Source organism: Anticarsia gemmatalis, chromosome 30 (assembly GCF_050436995.1).
Source record: "Anticarsia gemmatalis isolate Benzon Research Colony breed Stoneville strain chromosome 30, ilAntGemm2 primary, whole genome shotgun sequence".
In the NCBI taxonomy this organism is placed as follows: domain Eukaryota; kingdom Metazoa; phylum Arthropoda; class Insecta; order Lepidoptera; family Erebidae; genus Anticarsia; species Anticarsia gemmatalis.
Window position 1 is genome coordinate 1,276,551 of NC_134774.1, and position 27,761 is coordinate 1,304,311.

Here is a 27,761-nt window from a genome sequence, read left to right on the forward strand (position 1 = left end):
TTTTCCTCGAAAACTTTTTCAACGAATTGACAAGTAAATCCCATTTTCCAAATTGGAAAAGATCAAATCGACAATACTGATTTTAGGTTCCGTTCCCAAAGGGGAAAAACGGGACCCTATTACTGAGACTTCGCTGTCTGTCATCAGGTCCATAGCCAGTTGCGCTCACCGGTCGGTAAACGTTCTGTGGGTTAAGCTACACTTGGCGCGGTCATACCATAGATGGGTGACCGCATAGTGGTATTTGAATCGGGCGTCTCCGTGCTTCGGAGGGCACGTAAAAAGTCGGTCCCGGTTGTTATCTACTACGATAACAGTCGTTAAGCCACGTCAAAGGTCTTCGGGCTTGAACAACTTTGACACTAGGTTGACCACTAACCATACGATAAGAAGAAGATCAGGCTGTATCACATGAACCGTAATAGTTAGACAGTTGACATTTTCACAGATGATATATTTCTGTTGCCGCTATAACAACAAACACTAAAAAATATAATAAAATAAATATTTAAAGGGACAAAACACAAATGTGATTTGTGTCGTTTTTATGAATAACTAGCTTCTATTCATAAACACACTATAAACCTATTTTAGTTATAAAACTACTTTAATATGTTATTTATTTTTCATTTCACTAAGGAGTGAAAGAAACAAAACACTTTATAAGCCAAAACTTCATATATTTTTATGAATAAGAGGATTAATTTACAAAAAATCCTTTACAACTATTACACGTAAATCTTCTTGAATAACCCTATCTATTAAAAAAACGTACCAAAATCCGTTGCGTAGTTTTAAAGATCTAAGCATACATACATACAGACATAGAGACAGACGCGGGAAGCGACTTTGCTTTATCTATACTAATATTATAAAGCTGAAGAGTCTGTTTGTTTTGTTCGAACGCACTAATCTCAGGAACTACTGGTCCGATTTGAAAAATTCTTTCAGTGTTAGATAGCCCATTTATCGAGGAAGGCTATATTATATATATCATCACTACTCGCTACCACCAATAGGAGCAGAGTGACCGTAAAAAATGTTACAAAAACGGGGAAAAGTATGACCCAGTATGGGTCATAATTTCTTATGTCACGCAAGCGAAGTTGCGCCGGTCTGCTAGTACTATGAAGTAATGGTACGGAACCTTCATGAACGATTCCAAGTCGCACTAAAGCCGATTTTAAAAGCTTTATTTCAAACCGAAACTTTGTTGAAGTATTTAGTGTTATAATTGATTTACGCCCGTTTCGGAAGCCGGTAGATGTCAATATTCTAATTAAGATGTCGGCTGTCAAATTAAGCCCGGCTTACGGAATAGACAAGTGTAATTGGTTTAGTAAATCATTTAATTAAGAAAGTTTTGTGTGATTTATCTTTTTACCCTATTCGAAAAATAGAGGAGGTTCTCAATTTGTCTTTTTTTTTATGTTTGTTGCCATTTTCAAAGAAATTCAACGTTTAAATTCGTTAACAGTGGCCAGAAGATTGAAAGTCTGACAACTAGTCTTGCCGAAGGGTATCGTGTTATAACCCAGGTAACTGTGTTGTGGAGGTCAGATAGACAGTCGCGGCATGTAAAATACTGGTATTCAGCTGCATCCGGTGAGACTGGAAGCCGGCTTCAATATATAATTGGAAGAGAGGCTAGGTTGAAGATTTTAAGATCATAATCAAATAATTTATTCATTTGCGGTCAAATGCTGACACTTATGATTGTTGCTCGCAAATTGGTGTGTTGCCTCGAATTTTAACCTGCGACCACTTGCGTGGGTGGTTTCTTTTATTATTTTTTACTTTTTAAAGGGAAATTAAGGTCTTGTGTCGATGTTTTTTTAATTTTTAATTCCTGTTCTCTCTTTGTTCCAGACCCAGCCAGTCCAGTAGGCATAATGACATACGACAGAAAGTTCCTAACATGCCATCACTGCACATCGCGAGTACACACACTGCTCATCAGAGAAAATGGCTACATGACTTACCTGATAGCTTTTACATTCTTTATATTTTTGTAAGTATTACTTAATTTAACCGTTTTATCTTTGTATATACTTCAATGGTTCTTAACCTTTAACTACTATATTTTTATGTTTTTATAAGACATGTCCCGCACTAAGATTTGGTTTTGTATAGCGGAAATTTTTACAAACATACAAACAACGGACACAAAGTACAACCAGACACGAAACAATGTGGACCGCACAAATAATTGTTCCGTATGGGACCCTTTACAAGCAAAAAAATAGCACTTCTTCAAGTAAGGAACAATTGATAAAAGTTTATTTTAGTTTTGCAAACTTTTATCAATTGTGTTGGTTTCATATGAAAAAGTAATCGAAACAAGTTCATATTCCCACGTTCAATGTTACCCAAATGATTCAAAGTTACCCAAGTTGACCGTATCAATTTTATATTTTTCTGTAATTTATAGCTTGATTCCAGTTTTAATCGTAGACAGAAGTGTATGAATCCCATGTTGTTCCTTGAAAATTGATGATCCCATCTAATAGGGGGCAAGTCTCTTGTCATATATACTGTTATTAAACTTCGGGCTTCTATAGTGAATATTTTAAAAGAAATTGGTATATCCAGCATAATACTGAAAGCCTAGTAAAGAAGTAAAAAAAAAATTAACCCCGGTTTCTAAATACTTTTAGCGGTAGTTTATCTATTTAATAGCGTTTTTTTTTACATGAGTTTAAACGCTGATGAATAGATAAACTACCGCTAAATGTACCTCAGACACCGGGGGATAATAAAATATTAGGTCAGGAAAACGCCTTTTCGCATTATATGTAGTATGTATGAACTTGTAATAAAATCTCTTTGGCTTCAAGAATCACAAATGAGTACGCGGTTCATTAGGTTTCTTTCAGTGAGCTCGTGAGGTACCCAAATATCGAGCTTTTTTATGTAGAGAAAAGATGTCATTACAAGTTCATACATACTGTAATAAGGGCTATTATTTATTTTGTTTATAAAACTAATACTAATAAAATTTATGTTTCCAGCATGCCCCTGGTCTACGTGGTGTTCTTCACAGACTGCTTCAAACACAAGAACCACTACTGTCCCAACTGCAACAAGATGATTGGCTACGAGCTCCCCGTCTTCGGGAAGAAGGTTAACTACGTTCTATGAGGTGGTGGGCACTTATATATGGTACTTATATGCCGTTTAACTGGTACTTATCTGCCACTTTACTGTCATTTATCTGACACTTAGGTATACGGTACATATATGGTATTAACTGTCACTTATCAGGTACTTATCTGACACTTATAAGGTACTTATTTGCCATTTAACTGGTACTTATGTGTCATTTATCTGACACTTATATGGTACTTATGTGCCATTTAACTGGTACTTATCTCACACTTAACCGGTACATCTGACATTTAACCTATACTTATGTGTCACTTAACTGGTACTTATGTGTTACTTAACTGTTACGCATGTGAACTACCCTGTCAGTTAGTACTGAACTGCCACTTAACTGTCACTTGACTGACACTTCTTCTTATCGTATGGTTAGTGGTCAACCAAGTGTCAAAGTTGTTCAAAGGCCTTAAACGTGGACTTAACGACTGTTATCTTAGAGAACAACCAGGACCGAACTTTCAATGTGCTCTCCAAAGACGCCCAGTTCAAATTGTGGTGACCCATCTATAGAATGACCGCGGCAATGGTTGCTTAACCCACCAGGTTGACAATAAAAAAAATGCCTGGCTTTTCCCTGGTACTGTAATTCATTTGTTGAGTTTCAAACAAAGGCCTTTGACATGGCTTAACGACTGTTATCTTAATTGACAACAACTAAGACTTAATGTGGCCTAAGCACGGAAACGCTAAATTGTATTTGTTGCCAACTGAGGTATAAGTGTCGTCAAACAACTTGAACACGCGTAGGTGTTATCAAACTGAACGTAGACACAGTGCAGAGGACTCTCGGTCGACTGTTCTAACAATCGAGCGATCCAAGCGCAATAGTCCTTCACACGCACTGCCATTTACAAGCGGAAATAAATATCGTTCATTATGATGTAGCAAAATTGGGTAGTTGACCATGTTAACGAAAAATTATTAAACTTGTTCTCGTAAAAGGTTCATCTAAAATGCTCAGTCTATGTCATTTTGTCGTAAATAATGTTGAAATTGTTATTATTACAGACTAAAACATTTTATTAGACACTCATTTGATGCCACCAAAAATACGAAACTGTGACGTCACTATGTCGCATTTCTATAGTAAAATGTGTTTTCGACATTTTATAAAGAGTAGCTGATTTGACTGATAGTCAACTATCCAATTCTTTTGAAGCAGAATAACCCCGGGTTTCTGAGGTACATTTAGCGGTATTTATCTATTCAAAAGCGTTTAAACTCATATAGAAATGACAGTTTGAATAGATAAACTACCGCTAAATGTTCCTCAGAAACCAGGGGTTAATGTATGTTCAAGTCGTTTGGCGACTGCAATGTAATTTAAAATGTTTCCTAAATTATCATTTTCATTAATTGTGTAAATAAATACTTGTATCTTATTTCATCTTTCATTTAATAAAAACTTTTAAATCTTCATGTGAGTTGTATATTGTGTTCGTTTCATCTAAGTATTGTACAGGCCAAATTACTTTTAGTTTCTAACCTCCGCAGCGGTAGTTTATCTATTCAATAGCGTTTTTTTATATGAGTTTAAACGCTATTGAATAGATAAACTACCGCTAAATGTACCTCGGAAACCGGGGGTGAATGTAGCAGAAAGTCGCCGAAATAGCGATCGATATATGATTTTTTATATATATAAGTAGTCAAGAATCAAAGATCTTTGACAGTCGTTAACAGTAGTCAGAAGCTTGAAAGTCTGACAACCAGTCTTACCGAGAGGTATCGTGTAACCCAGGTAACTGTGTTGTGGAGGTCAGATAGACAGTCGTTCCATGTCAAAATACTAGTATTCAGCTGCATCCGGTGAGACTGGAAGCCGACTCCAACATAGTTGGAAGAAAGGCTGATGATGATGATGAATCAAAAGATTTTTTTTTAACCCATTACTGTCCCACTGCAGGGCAAAGGTCTCCTCCCAAACGAGAGAAGGGTTAGGCCTTGAGTCCACCACGCTGGCCAAGTGTGGGTTTGGGACTTCAGAAATGAATCAAAAGATTTTTTTTCTATTAATTTTACTATCATATTATATCATTACTTCTGCATTCCAAAGAAACGTCTTTACAGATTTTTGTAAATTTTTTGCTAAAAGTTGTTCATTTTCTTTGCAGATACATTTGGTTAACGGCTAAGTTAAGTCTCGTGCTTCGAAGAGCACGTGCCCTTTGTACGACTATATCTGTATTAAAGAACGAGAAAATATCTTCATTCATTCATTCATTCATGATCTGTGGTCAACCTAGTGTCAAAGTTGTTCAAGCCTCTAAGTTAACGACTGTTATGTTAAACAATAACCGTAACTTGTATCACTCTTATCGTATAGTTAGTGGTCAACCTAGTGTCAAAGTTCCCAAACCGCCTGAAAACCTTTGACGTGGCTTAACGACTGTTATCTTAATTGACAACAACCGGAACTTTTTACGTGCCCTCCGAAACACGGAGACGCCCAGTTCAAATACCACTATGCGGTCACCCATCTTTGGAATAACCGCGCCAACGTTTGCTTAACCATCATTTACCTAACGGTGAGCTCAACTGACCGTGACTTGTATCACGGAGACGCTCAGCTCAAACACTGCATGTACATCTATGTAATGTCCGCGTTTACACACTGATCGTTTACCGACCGGTGAGCACAACTAGTTTTCAGCGCCTGTATAAAATATTTTCGAATTATTTTTAACTGGTCATTGTACAGTTTATTCTCTTAAAATATGTAAATATATATCTTTGTATGACAGAAGCGCGTTTCTGTACCGGCTGGCTATCGAGACATTTTTGTATGAAAATCTGATCAGCGCCTCTAGCGGGCGTCGTAAGAACTAATTTCTAAGTACATTTTAAATGTTTAATTCTCGATTCTCGAAAGTAATGACTGTAGAGAATCGCGCTACTGAAACGGTTGAAAACACAATATTTAAAATAATAGTATATTTATTTCATTATATTTTGATAAAATACCTTCATATTCCTGTAATGTCTCTCTAAGTAATAATTAAAATAAATAATTATCATGAACCAAGCTATGTAAAACAGATTTAATATTTACCCTCTTATTCATAAAAATATATGAAGTTATGAAAGGCTTATAAAGTGTTTTGTTTCTTTCACTCCTTAGCGAAATGAAAAAGAGAAAACATATTGTAGGAGTTTTTTAACTAAAACAGGTTTACTAGTACAGTGTGTTTATGAATAAGAGTGTTAATTTCTAAACAAGCCATACCTTTGCAATAAATTTAAGATTTGTTATAGCAAACAAGCTGTTAAAATATTTGTATAAAAGTCTTGTTTTGTAATTTTTCAAACATCGTAAGAGTAGTTTAAACAACCTTGTAATTATGTATATACTTATAGAAATAAATTATGTACTAGAATTATATATTTATTTTATTTTTTTAATTAGAATTGCACCCCCTTCGGGGTGGAGTTTCCAAAAATCCTCTCTTAGTGCTCCTCTACACTTACTAAGGAATGTTCATAGCAAATGTCAAGTTTGTACGCTCAGTAGTTTCGACTGTGCGTTGTACATCAGTCAGTCAGTAACGGAAGAGTTTTATAAATATTGTACCTGCTTGGTCAATTCAACGACTAAACCACGAAACCTATTTTGATGAAATTGTAGATAGATGAAGACTCTTTGGAGATGGTTATTTACCAACTTTTGCTCAATACAAAACCCTGAATAGCTGATAGGGGATGAAATATATAAATATTTTTAAATTAAAGGCTCTTTTATGCAAAAAGTATTGCATACATATGGTTTTTAAATCGAAGTACATATATGTACATCCAAAAAATCACGCCTCTTTTTCGTAGGGGTAGGCGGAGACCAAATACTTCGCCAAAAAATCGCCACTTGGTACGATCCTTACACCTTACCCTTACCCTTGCCTCATTCACATCCATACATCTTGTCATACAGGACCGCTGGTTACGAAATAAAAGAAAATAGAAATTAAGTAGTAAATAAAGTAAATTAGTTTAATATTATGTAGCGGATCGCTACATATAGCGACATCTACTGGGACCAGCGCACAACCAACCACCACGCGCAGTGTGACTGACGTCACAAGTCCTGAATCGCGCTATCGAAGTTTGCACTGCAACTGACTATATATTATTATACAAGTTCCCGACTACAACAGTCGGGCAGCCTAGGCCCACCAGGCATGATCACCTCGCCTGGTCGGAGGATCCTCCCTTTGTGTTGGAGGAACATGATCACCTCGTTCTTTCACAAATATTAACGCAGGTTTTTTATAGAATGTAATTTTAATAATATTTCAGTGTATATAAAGAGGATGTCAGCTGCATCGCAAAATTAATTTGCTCGGAGCGACGTAGTTGGTAGCGTGGGCTAATTCTATTATATACTAAAAGTTATTTTAGTAGGGAAAGTAACTGAATGCAATTTAATGACATTTCATTATAAATAACTAGCTTTTGTCTTTGACTTCGTTTGTTTTGTGTTCTAGATATAACTTGCGCAGTAAGAATAGCTCTCGTGTCGCCGCGATGCTCGCCTACAGCGAAACCGTCATCGCTCAAAAAGAGGACGCGGAGAGGGTCCGGGAGTTAGACCCGAACGCAGACCCGAGGCGTCAACGCCGCGTCGGGCGAAGGAGAGTGGCGCATAATCGTCGCCCACCCTAAATTGGGTCTCTGGCAGCGGACTGGGCGTCCGTTGCCAACCTCGGAGGTGAGACTCCAAGGCAGGCCGATGGCCGTAGTGTCCGGTCCATCGAGCCAGTTGGCCTAGGAAGGGCCCCCGTGGAAGGGGCAACCGCGTGGCGTGCGACTTGCGGTTCTAAGCGCAAGCAGTTATCCCGTCGCACGTCACATACGCGGATCAGGCAGGCACTCGTGGGGTTTTAGTGGTGTATGCCCGCCCTTCTGGCGGGAGAGTCCCACATAACCCTGTGCTCCACCCAGGGCGCAGGGTATGCGTAACGCATTTCCCCACGAAAAAAAAAAAAAAAAGGGACTTTTACAAACATACAAACAACGGAAAAAAGTACAACCAGACTCTCTTATTCATAAACACCCTGTAAACCTATTTTAGTAAAAAAACTACTACAATATGTATTCTCTTTTTCATTTCGCTAAGGAGTGAAAGAAACAAAACTCTTTATAAGCCTTTCATAACTTCGTATATTTTCATGAATAAGAGGGTAATTCTATAGGTGCTATACATAATATTTTACCCATTTTGTGAAGTAGTAACAAAATGGGGAAGAGTATTACTGCATTTTTCGCTAAAATTGTGCTAAGCGGCAAGCAGTGGTAGAGTTAAAAAAAAGACCAATAGGATTACTTTATTTCCAGTCTCTTTTGGCGCAGTTAAGTTGTTAATCCTACTGTGGCTGTCGTTTATACTGATAGAAAGCTAAATCTATATTACTATTATAAAGAGAAATTGAGATTTTTTTCAGGTTAGATGTTGTATCTAATATAAGTAAGTATTTAAAAGTATATAAGTATACTAGCTGACCCGGCAAACGTTGTTTTGCCATGTAAATTAAAAAATATATATTGTCACTTAGGGGTATGAAAAATAGATGTTGGCCGATTCTCAGTCCAACTCAATATGCTCACAAAATTTCATGAGAATCGATCAAGCCGTTTCGAAGGAGTATGGCAACGAAAACTGTGACGCCTGAATTTTATATATTAGATTATAAAGAGAAATTGAGTTTTTTTTCAGGTTCGATGTGTTTAGAAGTATATAAGTATGTTTATCAGTTGTCTGGTTACAGTACAAGCTCTGCTTAGTTTTGAAAAAGACGACTGTGTGTAAGTTGTCCAATGATATCAATTTAATTATTTTTTCATTGATTTTCAGGTAATTATAATGTCCTCCTGGCCGATATTCGGCTTACAGCAGCAAGTTTAATTGAAACCAGTCAACTATGCAGGACTTTGTTTATAGTGTCGTGTGTACAATACACAGGTACACTCTCTATTACATCACTCTCATAGTGCGGTGTGACACGACCAGTAAGAGGTCAGCCGCAGGACCGACGGTTCATCGTGCTAATATAAATATAGACTTACCTATTTAATTTAATGGGACCACCAGTTTTTCTGACTTTCAATGCTTGTTCCCAGAATTTCACTGCTTCAGGCAGGATTGTGTTCTGTAAAAAGAAATTACAGATTTAAAATTATGTATTTACTTATCGTATAGTTAAAACATTGAGTGGTTTAAGTAGCGCCTATCCCCCAAATGGTCGAGAGTTCGTACCCGAGGCAACAGAGGCAACAAAATCAATTACTTTTCCAAGTTATGTGTATATTATAATAGTCACTTGTTTCAACGGTGAAGGAAAACATCGTCAATTAGAACCGTTCTCGAAGGTATGCAAAGTTACCAACCCGCACTGGGTCAGCGTGGTGGACTCAGGGCCTCTCCCTCATTCCGGGAGGAGACTCTTGCCCAGCAGTTCGTATAGTTACAACAGTGATAGCTGAATAGTTTAGGTTTAGCTCCCACGCAAGTGGTGAAACATTCATACCTCAGTCAACACACCAATGACTTTTTGAACTTATGTGTTGATTGATTGATCGTTTACTGACCAGTGAGCGCAACTAGCTATGAGCACAAAATATAAAAATAAATGAAACTTACATTGATCATATCGAATTTCTCTGGTTCTAACCTGTAAACGAAAAAAAAATATTATTAATAACATATTTTAATATTTACATTTTAAACTATAGATCGTGTTATAACCCAGGTAACTGTGTTGTGGAGGTCAGATAGACAGTCGCTCCATGTAAAATACTGGTATTCAGCTGCATCCGGTGAGACTGGAAGCCGACTCCAACATAGTTTAGAAGAAAGGCTAAGCTGATATTCTTAAACTATCGCGGTTGGTACACATAATATAAAATTACTAACGTGTCTTAAACGCGATAAGAATTTTAAGGTTTACAATACTTTATTTACTTGCACTACGATTTCGATACAATTACATCGACCGTGGTCACGAGCTGACTGATGCAGTTACTAAGCGTCGTCTCCTTGTGGCGCGAGTTTCTAAGCCTACCCTCACTTGGTGTTCACATTTTTTTATTTTTAAATTGTCTTTATTTAGTATTATATTACACCAAAACAATGGTATATACTCGTATATCATATATGCCTAGCGTTTATTCCATGTCGGAGTCGACTTCCAGTCTCACCGGATGCAGCTGAATACCAGTATTTTACATGCAGCGTCTGTCTATCGGATCTACACAATAATTTGTTTACTAGGGTCATAAACACGATACCTAGTAAGACTAGTTCTCTGACTTTCAAGCTTCTGACTACTGTTAACGACTGTCAAAGATCTTTAAAAAAGATAGCCAAGACCCACAATGTAGCGCGCTTTCCGAAACACGGGAGAACTTGATATGTATAAAATGGTCACCCATCCATAGAACAACCTCGGCAAGTGTAACTTAACTTCAGAGATCGGGCAGCTGTTGTTAAGCCACGAACTCTATAACCAACACAATGGTATATTTATAAAAGCTTATTAGTTTTGAGAGTACAGTATAGGAAAACTTATGAACCCGTGTTAAAATTTTATAGGGGACGATACGACCACGATTATTATAATCTATACTAATATTATAAAGCTAAAGAGTTTGTTTGTTTGTTTGTTTGAACGCGCTAATCTCAGGAACTACTGATCCGATTTGAAAATTCAGTGTTAGATAGTCGAATTATCGAGGAAGGCTATAGGCTATATAACATCACGCTATGGCCATTAGGAGCGGAGTAGCAACTAAAGATGTTACAAAAACGGGGAATATTATGACCCATTCTCTCTTCGGTGACGGAAGCGAAGTTGCGCGGGTCAGCTAGTAAACACATAAATGCGAAAAAAAACTAGTGCGGTTGACTATCAGTCAAATCTGCTACTCTTTAAGAAATGTCAAAAACACATTTTAGTATAGAAATACGACTTAGTGACGTCACAATTCCGTCAAGATCAAATGAGTACCAAATATAATAGTCCATTGAAATGTTACAATTTGAGGGCCGAATATTGCATTTCTTAGAGGACGCAATTTTATTTTTGGAACATGTAGGGGGGTCAATAGAAGCTTAACTTGAAGTTTGTGGGGTCGCATGTCGCCGCCCTTGTCCCCCGGCCGCCATCTTGGAAAAGGGGGTGGAAACTCTTTTTTCGCTATATCTCGTAAACTATGCGTCTTACGAATTTTTCAAATCGGACCAGTGGTTCCTGAGATTAGCGCGTTCAAACAAACAAACAAACTCTTCAGCTTTGTTATATTAGTATAGATTAGTATAGATTATTTTATAAATAATGTAATCAATATGTCTGAAACCTTGACATTTAAATACATTATATAAAATTAGTATGTATTAGATATATAACATGTAAATAAGTAAATACATTATTTAAGTCACGTATCGTTGTCAATCTGTTTGTCTATTAATTTTACATTCCCAGACGGTAGGTAAATGAATATCAAATGATTCAATTTGATACGAATTCTGTGAAAATTGTATACGGGTCGTGAATTTCAGGCGATCTTTTTAAGATGATAACGTGTTATAAGCAGTGATAGCCGAGTGGTATAAGTTGCAACCTCCCACGGAAGTGGTCGACGGTTCGAACCCGAGGCAACACACCAATGTCTTTTTCAGGTATTACAAATAATCATCACTTGTTCCAACGGTAAAGGAAAACATCGTGATCAAGAAGTAGCTCTGAGAGTTGTTTAACACAGTTCTTTAAGGTATGCAAATTCCCTCACCCGCACTTGACCAGCGTGGTGGAATCAATGGCTAACCCTTCCCTCAATCCGGGAGGAGATCCTTACCCAGCAGTTATCAGTCTAGCTTTTCTTCGAACTATGTGGGAATCGGCTTCCAGTTTTAATAATAATTATCGCTTGTTCAACGGTGAAGGAAAACATGAAGATGCAACCTTGCATGCCTAAGAGTTCTTTAGAACAGTTCTTGAAGGTAAAGTCTCCAACCTACAATTGGCCAGCGTGGTGGACTCAAGGCCTAACCTCTTCCTCATTACGGGAGGAGACTCTTACCCAGCAGCTATCAGCTTAGCTTTTCTTCCAACTATGTTGGAGTCGGCTTCCAGTCTCACCGGATGCAGCTGAATACCAGTATTCTATACGGAGTGACTGAGTGGGATATTAATGGGTTAAATTTGATTTACTCACCTATAGACCGAGTGGTCATAAAATATGCTTATCCTAAGTGGTTGGTCTATACTCCTCTTTTTCACTATATGTGCAGGTTCTATGTGAACACCTCGTACTACCTGTAAAGAACAAAATAATAGATTAGTTAAAAACATTCTTAATTTGATGGAAGGACTATAACTGCACGTTTGGCGCAATGATTAAAGTGGTCACCTCGCCGCAATAACCGTAGCGCCGCGTGTGGCGAATCCCTCCCCGGATAAATATTTGTGTGATGAGCATGAGTCTGGTTGTTAATGTATCTATATAAGTATGTATTTAGAAGTATATAAGTAAGTAAGTAAATATGTTTATGACTTATTTGGTTACAGTACAAGCTCTGCTTAGTTTGGAATCAAATGACCGTGAGTGAGTTGTCTAATGATATTTCTTTCATGAATGAATGAATGAAGATTCTTGGATGAAAAGTCAAGTCATGTTTAAACCGAATTGTTACGAAGGAACTATCCGATCGGCAAGCCAAACAAGTGACAACTCCCGCACTAAGAATTGCTCTCGTGTCGCGGGGACTTTTACAAACATACAAACAACGTACACAAAGTACAACCGAACCCGAAACAATTATTTGTGGATCGCACAAATAATTGTTCCGGGTAGGAATCTCCCGACACAATGGTAGCGGTGTGGCGACCTAAACCACTGCGCCACGGAGGCAGTCAAATTGCTTCGAGTCGGTTTTGTTGTTCGATAAATATTGCTAAACTGATTGAGCCGATCCGGATTTGTTGGTAATAAGCCACAAGCGCAGTCGCGAGGCACAACTAGAGCATAATAAATACTGATGATGTCATTTATCATCAAAATTATCCGATAGCCGAATAGCAATGAGTAAAATTAATGTGTCTCCGGTTTTACGTGGATTGAATAATAGTCAATAATTTTATACGAAATAGCTTTTGCTCGCTACTTCGACCGCGTGGTTTGTGACTTAGAACAGTTTTCATACCAACTTTTATCCCCTTGGGGGTAGAATTTATCAAAATCCTGTCTTAGCGGATGCCTACGTCATAACATCTACCTGCATGCCAAATGTCAGCTCGATCCGTCCAGTGGTTTGTGCTGTGCGTTGATAGATCACTATGTCAATCAGTCACCTTAACTACTGCGCCACAAAACCCGTCGAAACCCTAAAGGCCAGTTTTAATAAAACTGGCCACCCGTCCAATAATCGTCATAACTAATTAGCTCGTCATAAATACGATGCTATAACTAGAAGATCGCAATAACATTTGACCTGGGAAACGAACCCGCAACCCTAGTGCATATCTTTATGAGATCTTAATTATAACATCGTTTGACCTCTATGAACATGTCATAGATATTATTAATTATTTTCATTGGGATTAATTGCAATTTATTATACACTTTAGTTTCGCTTGCGAGTTCGTCGAAGGAGAAAAAACAGGGGAAAAAGTATCCTGTGTTATTCCTGGTTATCCTACTAATATTATAAATGCGAAAGTTTGCGAGTATGTACGTATGTATGTATGGATGTTTGTTACTCTTTCACGCAAGTACTAATGAACCGATTACAATGAAATTTGGTATATAGGTAGCTGAAGACCCAGAATAACACATAGGCTACTTTTTATCCTGGAGTTCTAGGAATCGAGATTTACACGGGAAGGGTTTCCACGCGGACGAAGTCGCGGGCGGCCTGTAGTTATTAATAATTTTAATTGGAATTAATTGCAATTTATTATATACTTTAGTTTCGCTCGCGACTTCGTCTGTGTGGAAAAAATTCTTGGGGTAAAAAGTATCCTTTGTATTAGTCCAGATTATAAACTATGGATCTCGTGTATGTCTCAAACTTCATAAAAATCTGTTTAGTAGTTTTTGAGTAAAAAGGGTTACAAACAACCGTCCAAACATCCTTAAAAGTCCCATTTATTTTAACTTAATTCAGCTTTTTTCGTGTTTGTTGTTATAGCGAAAGTAGAAATACATAATCTGTGTAAATTTCAACTGTCTAACTATCACGGTTCATGAGATACAGCCTGCTGACAGACAGACAACGATACTTTAGTAATATCGTCCCGTTTTATCCTTTAGGTAAGGAACATTACAAATATAAAATTTACACTAAAACCCGAGTAAGAAAACTATATTGTACCTCCATAAAGGATAAGAATAATAAATAAATAAAACTCAAACATGTCCCACTGCTGGGCAAGAGTTTCCTCCAGGGTCACAATGTTTTCCTTCACCGCTATAACGAGTGACAATTATTTGTAACTAGAGGCCGTCCGCGAATTCGTCCGCGTCGAAAACCTTCCCGTGTAAATCCCGATCCCTCGGGAACTCCGGGATAAAAGTAGCCTATGTGTTATACTGGGTCTTCAGCTACCTACATACTAAATTTTATAGTAATCGATTCAGTAGTATTTGCGTGAAAGAGTAACAAACATCCATACATACATTCTCACAAAGGACTATGGGCAAAAATGTATGGGCTCCGTCCCCACTTACCAACAAACATGGAACTGATACCAACGTGTTCATAAAGTGCCCCCTATTTAATTAAAATCCTTTGTTTTTGATAAATCAGTGGGAATATATATTTAAAAAAAAAAAACAATTTGTAATTATTATTTAACGTATATTTTTATTTTACATTTGTAAGTTATTTTAACATTATTGTTATATTATAGTACTAACTCATAATATGTATAATAATGTCCTCCTAGCCGATATACGGCTACGGCGGTCAGTTTCATTGAAACTGGCCATCTGTGCCGGACTTTGTTTATAGTGTCCAAGTGTGTCCACAATACACAGGTACACTCTCTATTCCATCACTCTCATAGTTTGGTGGGACAGATAACCGACACGACCAGTGAGAGGTCAGGCGCAGGACCGACGGCTTTACGTGCTCTCCGAGGCACGGAGGTCTTCGACCTCAACTTCCTAACTCCGGGCAATCTCTAGGAAATTCTTAACAGAAAATCTCAGAAAAGACTGTTTGGCCCGACCCAGGATTCGAACCCGAGACCTCTCGCACCGCAGTCGCATATACTACCGTCCGCGCCACAGAGGCACTCATATGTATGTATATACTTATATCATTTCCATTATATGGTTAATACATGTTATTGATTTCATATTTCAATAATTATTTTTACTCGTCAATTATAATGCTGTCTAACAGATGCGCTGGCAGATTAAAATCTGATCAGATATAAAATCGTGGGTTGGAGAGCGGGGGGAGGGTGTTATTTTGTACCCAGCTATCTTTATGTGCATGCGGCGTCCGCCGCTGTGCACTAATTAATAAATAAATGAGCATGTATTTTGGAATTAGTCGTCAATAATACGTGACGAGATATTTGTTTAAACGTAAGATACTATGAGAACCCCATGCATTTGGGCAATGTCGCCATAGTATAAAAATATCGTCTTGCCAAGATATATCAATTGAGCTACATTTCATTTTTGTTGATGGGTGGGGACGATTCCGCCCATAGTCCTTTTCGCATTTATAATATTAGTAGGAAACACACATCACTTGGGAAAGTCATAGGTGTACCTCGGGTACGAACCGTCAACCACTTGCGTGAGAGATACCAACTTATACCACTCGGCTATCACTGCTATCATATGGATCCAAAAAATACTAAATTTTCACCGAAAACCTGCGTTGAAAAACAATATTGTACACATAAAAGGGTAAATGTATTGCTATAATTGTAGTCGAGGTAACGCGGAAGATTTTAAACTAGGTGAAGGTGAAAAACACTGGTCTTTTCAAGTGATTCTTTAAATGTATTTTTAGCAACATTGAAGGCTGTGTTATTGGTCCGCGATGTACCTACGACTAGCTAACCCGCGCAACTTCGCTTGCGTCACATAAGAGTGAATAGGTCATAATTTTACCCGTTTTTGTAACATTTTTCGTTACTACTCCGCTCCTAATGGTCGTAGCGTGATGATATATAGCCTATAGCTTCCTCGATAAGTGGGCTATCTAACACTGAAAGAATTTTTCAAATCGGACCCGTAGTTCCTGAGATTAGCGCGTTCAAACAAACATACAAACAAACAAACAAACTCTTCAGCTTTATAATATTAGTATAGATTAGTATATTAGTATATTAGTATAGATAGTATATGGTATAGATGAGTATGTATATCAAGTATCTCAGTTGACAACTAGTGTACGTCGAATTGATGGTCACTTTTCAGTATATCTACTGTGCGGACTGTTTGTCGGCCTCCGTGGCACAGTGGTTGAGGTGATCCCAGCCACTACCGGTAAGTCGAGAGGTCGTGGGTTCAATTCCATTCATTCACAAATAATTGTTTCTGGTCTGGTTGTACTTTGTGTCCATTGTTTGTATGTTTGTAAAGGTCCCCGCGACACAAGAGTTATTCTTACCCCCGGTTTCTGAGAACATTTGGCGGTAGTTTATCTATTCAATAGCGTCTACATTCCTATAAAAAAACGCTACTACTACTAACCGGGGGTTAGTGCGGGAGTTGTCTTTTAAAACCAAAAAAAAACATGTCAGTGATGTCGTGAAAAATGTCATATTACTACTCGTTACCGGCGGTCCTGTATAACAACATGTCCGGATGAGATTATTTGGTCTCTGCCTACCCCTAACGCGTAAAGGCGTGATTTCATGACATAACTCAGAAATCGAACCACACAACAGTCGCATACATTTGCACAATAGTTCTTAAAATTGCAATATGTCGACATTTTTATATGAAAACAAATAAAATAAACATTTACGACTATTGCTGTTAGTTTTACAATACAGTTATGTTTTCTATACGGTCATTCATTCAGTTCAGTTTGGTATTTTGTAAGTATTTCTTTACTTAATAAACCTCACGCCTTTTATATCTGCAAGTATAGACAGTGATAGCCGAGTGGTCTAAGTTGGTACCTCCCACGCAAGTGGTCGACGGTTCGTACCGGAGGCAACACACCAATGACTTGTCCAAGTGATGTGTGTATTAGAAATAATGATCACTTGTTATAACGGTGAAGGAAAACATCGTGATGTAACCTTGCATGCCTGAGAGTTATTTAGCACAGTTCTTGAAGGTATGCTAAGTCCCTTACTTTCTTTTCCACTGCTGGGCAAGGGTCTCCTCCCGGAATGAAGAAGGGTTTAGACCTTGAGTCCACCATGCTGAAGGTATGAGGGTTGGGGACTTTGAATTCCTTCAAGACCTATGTTAAAGAACTCTATATCAAGTGTATCTTTATAACAAGTGATCATTATTTCTAATACACACATCACTTGGAAATATCTTTTCTGTGTTGCCTCGGGTTCGAATCAACGACTTGCGTGGGAGGTACCAACTTATACCACTCGGTTATCACTGCTCACTCGGCTACTAAAATGAAGAAATAAATTTTTGGCTCGACTCGGTATTTGAATTCTTGTGAACAGCAGTCGTATATCCACGCCACAGAAATAGTCCTATTAATAACCTGATAAAATATATACAATTTTGTTTTTTAAATTTTTTAAAGATAACTCCCGCACTAAAAATTGCTCTTGTGTCGCGGGGACTTTTACAAACATACAAACAACGGACACAAAACACAACCAGACCCGAAATTATTTGTGGATCGCACAAATAATTGCTTCGTGTGGGAATCGAACCCACGACCTCCCGACGCAATGATTTCGGCGTGGCGACTTCAAAATCAAATCATTTATTCATTTAGGTCAAATGCTGACACTTATGATAGTCAATGATACAGAGAGTGAATTTACCGCCAGTTCGGAAGGTAGGGCCAATGAAAAGAGTGCTTAGACTTAAACCACTGCGCCACGGAGGCAGTCATATAATGAACCGGAAGTACGATAAACTTATCTATACTAATATTATAAAGCTGAATAGTTTGTTTGTTTGAACGCGCTAATTTCAGGAACTATTGAAAGAATCTTTCAGTGTTATATAGCCCATTTATCGAATAAGGCTACAGGCTATAATTATATCATCACGCTACGACCAACAGGAGTACCAGTAAAAAATATTACAAAAACGGGGAAAATTTTGAGCCATTTACTCTTATGTGACGCAAGCGAAGTTGCGCGGGTCAGGTTGTGAACAGCAGTCGGGTACCCACATCACAGAAATTGATAAAATATTTACATAAAGAATGAACCGGAAGTACAATAAACTTATACTTAGATACACGTGCTCCAATAAGTGAGTTTCCCACGCGAAGTCGACACAGCTTAGTAACTTAGAATAGCAGTTCTATAACACCCACGTGAAAAGAAAAACAATTTTATATGTCTAGTTTCTACCCGTTCGTCCACATGAACACTTTTTGTAAAGTTGAAGTATCCTGTGAGTTTGTCATATGGTTAGTGGTCAACCTAGTGTCAAAGTTGTTCAAGCCGCCCGAAGGCCTTTGACATGGCTTAACGACTGTTATCTTAGTAGACGACCGGGACCGACTTTTAACGTGCCCTCCGAAGCACGGAGACGCCCAGTTAAAATACCACTATGCGGTCACCCATCTATGGAGCGACCGCGCCTACGGTTGCTTAACCAACAGATACTTAGATACATCGGAAGTACAATACACTTATACTAAGATGCACGTGCTCCAATAAGTGAGTTTCCCACGCGAAGTCGACACAGCTTAGTAACTTAGAATAGCAGTTCTATAACACCCACGTTGGAAGAAAAACAATTTTATATGTCTAGTTTCTACCCGTTCGTCCACATGAACAGTTTTTGTAAAGTTTAATTATCCTGGGTGTTTGTTTGCCGTATGGTTAGTGGTCAACCTAGTGTCAAAGTTGTTCAAGCCGCCCGAAGGCCTTTGACATGGCTTAACGACTGTTATCTTAGTAGACGACCGGGACCGACTTTTAACGTGCCCTCCGAAGCACGGAGACGCCCAGTTAAAATACCACTATGCGGTCACCCATCTATGGAGCGACCGCGCCTACGGTTGCTTAACCAACAGATACTTAGATACATCGGAAGTACAATACACTTATACTAAGATGCACGTGCTCCAATAAGTGAGTTTCCCACGCGAAGTCGACACAGCTTAGTAACTTAGAATAGCAGTTCTATAACACCCACGTTGGAAGAAAAACAATTTTATATGTCTAGTTTCTACCCGTTCGTCCACATGAACAGTTTTTGTAAAGTTTAATTATCCTGGGTGTTTGTTTGCCGTATGGTTAGTGGTCAACCTAGTGTCAAAGTTGTTCAAGCCGCCCGATAGGCCTTTGACGTGGCTTAACGACTGTTATCTTAGTAGACAACCGGGACCGACTTTTAACGTGCCCTCCGAAGCACGGAGACGCCCAGTTAAAATACCACTATGCGGTCACCCATCTATGGAATGTCCGCGCCAATGGTTGCTTAACCAACAGATACTTAGATACACCGGAAGTACAATAAACTTATACTTAGATACACGTGCTCCAATAAGTGAGTTTCCCACGCGAAGACGACACAGCTTAGCAACTATTGAGAACTAGCTGACCCGCGCAACTTCGCTTGCAACATAAGAGAGAATGCGTCAAAATTTTCCCCGTCTTTGTAACATTTTTTACTCGTACTCTGCTCCTATTGGTCGTAGCGTGATGATATATAGCCTATAGCCTTCCTCGATAAATGGGCTATCTAACACTGAAATATTTTTTCAAATCGGACCAGTACTTCCTGAGATTAGCGCGTTCAAACAAACAAACAAATAAACAAACTCTTCAGCTTTATAATATTAAGTATAGATAACAGTTCTATAACACCCACGTTAAAAGAAAAACAATTTTATATGTCTAGATTGAGCTTGTGAGTCCGCATGAAAAGATTTCAGGAGTGAAAAGCATCCTATGTACTGTTAACTTTTAAACCTCGTTGCATGTTTATTATAGAACTAGCTTCTGCCCGCGTGAAAAGGTTTCCCGTAGTGAAAAGTATCCTATGTGTTAATCGAGGTTAATTTCAAAATTGATTGAAAAATGCAAAATACTGTGTAACTGATCAAAACTTACACGACGTTTTAGTAAACCTTGTCAAAGGCCTTTCGGGCGGCTTGAACAACTTTGACACTAGGTTGATCACTAACCATACGATAGATAGATAGATAGTAAGACAGATCTGTGTGCTAAATTTAATCAAAATTTATTTGTATTTTTGGCATAATAAAAAAAACATGTATGTTTGTAACTCTTTTACGCTAAAACTCCATAACTGATTTTGATGAAATTCGGTTTTATAACCTGGATTTGTTAATCCATAGTAAATCATAGGATATTTACTCCTAGATATCTTTTCACGCGGATAAAATGACAAGCTTAAGTTATAAATAGATCAAAAGCAATTCTCTGAATTGGAATAAAAGTACTTTTCCTTGAAAAAATAATTAATTTCTATTTACAGGTGTTTGTTTGGGAGATAATATAACACAAAAACATCATAATAAGACGGAAAATGGCTCAGAAATAAATTTATTGAAGAATAATATAATACGTCTCATACAAAAAAGGTTGGATATGAACAAAATAAAAAAAAGCATGGATGAATTCTCTTTGGTGCGGAAAAAGACAAATTTTGCGGTAGCTGGCATGAAAGAACGTGATATTCCAATTTTGAATGTGACGTTAACAAACGTTACTTTAATTCAAAATGGTGGAATAGTTGATAAATTTAAAAATGTGTCTCAAAATGTTTCAAGGAGAATAGAAACTTTAAATACAACACATTTTGGTATACAAATTAAGAATCTTACTAATGATACTAATATGGATAATATTGTACAAAAAGTAAAAGATTTAAAAAAAGGTACGTTACGATTATCTAGGAATGGAGATGAGAAATTTTATATCCCTGAAAAACGTCATTTTCAAACTCCAACAGATGAAATGAAAGAAAATTTCAATGTTCCTGAAAATATTCAGTTTCGGACACCAAAATATAAATTGACTAAAAGACTCACCACAAATGATTTTCAATTTCCCCCGAGGAATGAAATTAATGAAAAACTCAATATTCCTGAACATTTTCAATTTCCTCCGAAATATGATATTAACGAAAATCTCTATGTACCTGAAAACATACATTATCGAACTCAAAAGTACGAATTAAAAGAAAATAATAACGTTCCTGAAAATTTTCAATTTCCTCCGAAATATGAAATTAATGATCATTTCAATATTCATGAAAAAAATATTTATCCAACTCAGAAATACGAAATCAATGAAAATCTCTTTATACCTGAAAATATTCACTACCGAACTCAAAAGTATGAAATGACTGAAAAACTCCCTATCCGTGAAAATTCTCAATTTCCACTGAAATACGAAATCAATGAAAATCTTTACCTACCTAAAACTTACGAATTTCAGCCGGAAAAATACGAAATCAACGAAAACATCTATATACCCGAAAAGGAAATTTTACCAACTGCGAAATACGAAATCAATGAAAACGCTTACATACCTGAAAATATTCACTATCGAACTGAAAACTATGAAACAAATTACAAACCACAAAACATACCTTTTCGAACACAAAAACTTTACACATATGACCACTTAACTACACTCCAAAATTTTGACTACAATAAAATAAATATAAAACCAAAACACTATTATTATGAAAAATACGACGATTATGAAAAAGTACCATACGATTATTACTTCACTGAAGAACAGGAGAGAGAGATACTAAAAATTTTAAGAAAACAGAAGCAAATTATCAAAAAAATCACTCAGACGGTCACCCAAAAATTGAAGAAGAAGAAAGGAAAAGTAGAATTCGAAGCACTTTTACAAGAAATTGAGGAGAAAAAGAAGTCTCCTAACTACACAACATTTACTTTCGAAAAGCCGACCACTACTCTTTTCATTCCAACCACAATTTCGACCAGAACAACCACGACTACGACTAAATTTTCAACGGTAATGACCATTTTTGGTGAACAGGAGGTGAAGAAGGCGTTAAAAAGAGATCCTTATGTGAGAAGGATTTTGAAAATGGCTAGTCGGAAATGGAGGAGTTATGCGAAAAAGGCTAGAGTTATAGAATAGATTTTAGTAATATATTTTGTTACATATATGTTAAATAATCTATTTATTTCAATTCGGTGAAGTCTTGCAAAAAGGTTAGGTGCTACTCGTAACCGGCGGTCCTGTATGACAACATGTATGTATGTGAATGAAGCAAGGGAAGTTTGTAAGGATCGTACCAAGTGACGTTTGTTGGTCTCTGCCTACCCTTATACGAAATAGGCCCGATTAGATGCCTGCCCCGGCTTCGCCCAGTTTAAACAGTTATTTTACCTTATATCTTTTACACATAAAACTTTCTCCTGAATCACTCTATCTATTAAAAAAACTGCATCAAAATCTGCTGCGGAGTTTTAAAGATCTAAGGATACATACAGACATAGCTGGGCAGACGCGAGAAGCGACTTTGCTTTATACTATGTAGTGATGTATTAATTAATTAAAAAATACTATTCATATTTTGCTCGAATCGGTAATCGAACAGGAGACCTCTAAACTAATATTATAAATGCGAAAGTTTGTGAAAATGTAAGTATGGATGTTTGTTACTCTTTCACGCAAAAACTACTGGACGGATTTTAATGAAAATTTATACAAATATAGTATGCTGACCCGCGCAACTTCGCTTGCGTCACATAAGAAGGAATGGGTCATGATTTTCCCCGTTTTTGTAACATTTTTTCACTGGTACTCTGCTCCTATTGGTCGTGGCGTGATGATATATAGCCTATAGCCTTCCTCGATAAATGGGCTATCTAACACTGAAAGAATTTTTCAAATCGGACGGACCAGTAGTTCCTGAGATTAGCGCGTTCAAACAAACAAACAAACTCTTCAGCTTTATAATATTAGTATAGATATTAACACATAGGATCCTTTTTACCCATGGAAATCTTACCACGCAGACGAAGTTACGGGCCGTTATGAAACAGTTTTTTTTCCGAAACGACTAAAATGATGCACGATATACCAATTTCAAATGGTTGTAAATTTTTATTGCATCGTTAGTTACGATGACTGTGCAATTAAAAGATTTAAACGTTAGTTGCGCCGGTCGGTAAACGATCAGTGTGTTAAGTAACGCGGACATTACATAGATGTACTATCGAACAAACTGAATCATGACCCACCATGTGCTCATTTTCTAAAACGCGTCTATATACACGTAGGTCGAAATTGGCTTGAACCTTCGTTTCCTTGGTAATGAACTTGTTATCTGTCATTATTGCGACAAATCTTTGTGCGCCAATACAATAATGCTTTGCTACCGTTTTCAACAGGCTCCGAGGCGTAGTGGGTTGATGTTACGACTGCGACGCGTCAGGAGTGGGTTCGATACCCACTCAGGGCATGGTTTATTCAGCCATTATAGGAAATAATGTAACTATAAAAATGAAATAATATAGGGTAACCAGCATAGTTATTACCCGGTTAAGGAATTGATACACAATTTTGGTCAATAGTATCTTTATTTAGTAAAACATTGACATAAACTCTATTATAAACGCAACTTAAATATTCTTTCTAAAAGAACATTAATCCTTTTTTTCAATAACTTTATACTAATTCAATATAAAATACTTAAAAACCAGAAATACTAGCGAATACTGTTAATTCAAATGTGTTATCCTTAACAAATATTGCAACAAACTTTTACTTTTTCTTTTCGAACTACACACCTGTCGCACAAACGTCGGACATGAGTTCTATAAATTAAAAATGTTACAAATATTCTAAAAGTGACATATATCGCAATTAATTTGAACTGGTTACTTTAGAAATTAAAATAAACGTATTATTCCTTAACATTGGCAATCACTGTATGATGGGCAATGACTATAGTGGTTACCCTTATCGTTTCACAGATTTCTAAATGACGTGTTATTTGATATTTGACACAAATATGTTTTTTCGTAGTGAAAAGAGTTTAGACTATTTACATTCTACATTCAAATTAAGAGTGATTTATCGAAAACGTATATACACACTGTAATAACAAAGGTCAAAGTTGTATGTAGTCGTAGATACATCATAACACAGTCGTATGCATGTTTAAAATGTCCTAAGTGCAACTTTGACGATAGAGACGAAATTCTTACTGTTTTGACGGTGTCAAGCGAATTATCGGCAAAATGGGTCATGAATCAGTTGGTTCGATAGTACATGCAGTGTTAGAGCTGAGCGTCTCCGTGATACAAGTCACGGTTGTTGTTTAAAAACAAAAGCTTGAACAACTTTGACACTAGGTTGACCACTAACCATACGATGAATGAGTAGAGCTTAGTTAACAACAGCCGCGCGGATCGATCTCTGAGGTTAAGCTACACTTGCCAAGGTTGTTCTGTGTATGACCATCTTATAGATTTCGAGTTCCTCCGTGTTTTGGAAGGCACGTTAATTTTGGGTTTCGGCTGTCATATTCGAAAATCTTTGACAGTCGTTATCAGTAGTCAGAAGCTTGAAAGTCTGACAACGAGTATTGTGTTATAACCCAGGTAACTGTGTTGTGGAGATCCGATAGACAGTCGCTGCATGTAAAATACTGGTATTCAGCTGCATCCGGTGAGACTGGAAGCCGACTCCAACATAGTTGGGAGAAAGGCTAGACTGATACGATAAATGAGTGAATGCAAACAAAATATATTCCTATTTGAGATCCTCTTATTTTGTCGGTAAATTAAAAGACAATTAAAAGTCCTTTTTTTATTGTAATGCTTGTCACGATTCTTTTTACATGATTAATTAGTAAATTTAAGAACGTTTAAAAAAATATCTGTCTAAATGTCAGAAAGATGTTTTAAATATAATAAGCATTTTTTACTAATTTTCCTTGTAAAGTAATTCCACTTTTTGTAATAAATTCCTAGAAAGGCGAAGTAATTTTGAGAGTATTTTAAGGGTTCCGTAAATAAAGGGTAAAAGGAAAATTAACCCATTAATATTAATATGCGGGTTGGGGACTTTGCATACCTTCAAGAACTGTTCTAAAGAACTCTCAGACATGCAAGGTTGCATCACGATGTTTTCCTTCACCGTTGGAACAAGTGATTATTATTTTTGATACGCACGTCACTTGGAAAAGTCATTGGTGTATTGCCTCGAGTTCGAAACCGCAACCACTTGTGTGGGAGGTACCAACTTATACCATTTGGCTGTTTTTAACGGCTCCCATACATCAAAACATATAATTTTGTCATTTTTATAAATAACTGTACGGAACCCTTCGTGTAAGAGTCCAACTCGGACTTGTTCGGTTTTATTTTTTGGTAAAAAATTCTTGGAAAATATCGAAATAATTTTCTGAGTATTTTTTCAGTCGCTAACTCGGTTCCACTCCGGGCTACTACAAAGAATTTGGGCACAAAATAATGTAATAATGAAAAAATAATTTTCCTGAAACATCAAACCATGGGACCTTGAGAAACACTACCATACATACTATGTACTTCTGACTGACATAGTGATCTATCAACACACAGCACAAACCACTGGACGGATCGTAGATGTTATAACGTAGACATCAGCTAAGAAAGGATTTAGATCAAAATTACCCCATAAATAAATAATAATAATAAATTAAACCCATTACTGTCCCACTGCTGGGCAAGGGTCTCCTCTTGTAATGAGGTAGGGGTTAGGCCTTGAGTCCACCACGGTGGCCAAGTGCGGGTTGGGGACTTTGCCCTCAATAAATGTATTAAACAAATTTTAGACATGCAAGGTTTCCCCACGATGTTTTCCTTCACCATTGGAGCAAGTGATAATTATTTCTAATACACACATAACTTCGAAAAGTCATTGGTGTGTTGCCTCGGGTTCCAACCTGCGACCACTTGCGTGGGAGGTGTCAACTTATACCACTCGACTATCGCTGCTTTGTATTTTACCCTACCGAGATAAAATAGAGGATAAAAGTTTGTATAATACTTCTGTCCTAAGTCACAAACCACGCGGACGAAGTCGCGGGCATAAGCTATCAATAAAGAAACCAATGAATAATTTATAACGTTACAAAATATGAGATAACATATATATTTAAATTATATACAAATCACATACGTTTCTGATAAAAAGTGACAGTGTTTTGGTAATATATTAATTTATTTTAATAACTTTCGATTTCAGTATGTATATAATACTATGTTTTCCCGGTGATACGCTCGTGTAGATTTCGATGAGATAATTCTTTAAGAAGCATAGATGCATGTTGACAAGATGTATGTATGTGAATGAAGCAAGGGAAGTTTGTAAGGATCGTACCAAGTGACGTTCTTTGCTCTCTGCCTAGTCAATTAGGAAAAATGTTTTATTATGTATGTATGTATGTTTGTTCGTAATTTTTAACGAATTAAAAGCAGTAATACCGATATATACAAGCATGCGCCTTCCAACTGACCACGGTTGATGTAATTCGATCGAAACGTCGTCGGGTAACCAAATAAGGTACCCTAACCTTTGATTTTCAATACCGTTTAAGACCATTTGCATTTTAAGTCAAAGTAGTACTAATATTATAAATGCGAAAGTTTGTGAGAATGTATGTACGTATGTATGGATGTTTGTTACCCTTTCACGCAAATAATACTGAATAGATTACGATGAAATTTGGTATATAGGTAGCTGAAGACCCAGAATAACACACATACTTTTTATTCCGGAGTTCCCGAAGGATCGGGATTTACATGGGAAGGGTTTCCACTCGGACGAAGTCGCGGGCGGCCTCTAGTTATGATATTGGAATCGCAATATTTTAACTTAAACACCATAAAATAATTTCCCATAGAACTAATAATCGACTAAAAAACAAATCGATACAAAATCGATTACACATCTAAATTAATACGACACTAGTCAAAGGTCACGTTCATTCTGTCTTTAGAAAAAAAATACTTTCTCTATGGTGTGTATTTGAAAGTGTTTACGTAAGAACGGGTTTGATGCTCGGAAGGTTAAATTATGTGATTATTGAATAATATATTATGTGATTCGCTTCTGTGTGAAATTCTTGATGTTTATTTATCGTATGGTTAGTGGTACTTATGCCCGGTTACTGAGGTACATTTAGCGGTAGTTTATCTATTTAATAACGTTTATCTATACTAATATTATAAAGCTGAAGAGTTTGTTTGTTTGAACGCGCTAATCTCAGGAACTTCTGGTCCGATTTGAAAAAATCTCGAGGAAGGCTATAGACTATATATCATCACGCTACGGCCAATAGGAGCAGAGTACCAGTAAAAAACGTTACAAAAACGGGGAAAATATTCACCCATTCTCTCTTATGTGACGCAAACGAAGTTGCGCGGGTCAGCTAGTATCAAAAATCACTATTGAGTGGATAAACTA

The 27,761-nt window shown here is 37.1% G+C and overlaps 2 protein-coding genes across 3 annotated transcripts in view; one reads left to right on the top strand and one right to left on the bottom strand.

The window, feature by feature from the left end:
• LOC142985371 (uncharacterized) overlaps nt 1-6,542 on the top strand; it is a 46,558-nt gene extending 40,016 nt beyond the window's left edge. For both annotated transcript variants that reach the window (XM_076133496.1, XM_076133497.1), the window contains exons 6-8: nt 1,870-2,011; nt 3,012-3,123; nt 5,277-6,542. In XM_076133496.1, coding sequence (XP_075989611.1) covers nt 1,870-2,011; nt 3,012-3,123; nt 5,277-5,297 — 275 coding nt within the window. In that variant the 3' untranslated portion in view covers nt 5,298-6,542. The remainder of the gene's footprint in view (nt 1-1,869; nt 2,012-3,011; nt 3,124-5,276) is intronic.
• Invadolysin (leishmanolysin-like peptidase, invadolysin) overlaps nt 1-27,761 on the bottom strand; it is a 125,119-nt gene that overhangs the window by 30,011 nt on the left and 67,347 nt on the right. The window contains exons 2-4 of the mRNA XM_076133499.1: nt 12,367-12,467; nt 9,794-9,824; nt 9,220-9,302 (exon numbers count right to left, since the gene is read on the bottom strand). Coding sequence (XP_075989614.1) covers nt 9,220-9,302; nt 9,794-9,824; nt 12,367-12,467 — 215 coding nt within the window. The remainder of the gene's footprint in view (nt 1-9,219; nt 9,303-9,793; nt 9,825-12,366; nt 12,468-27,761) is intronic.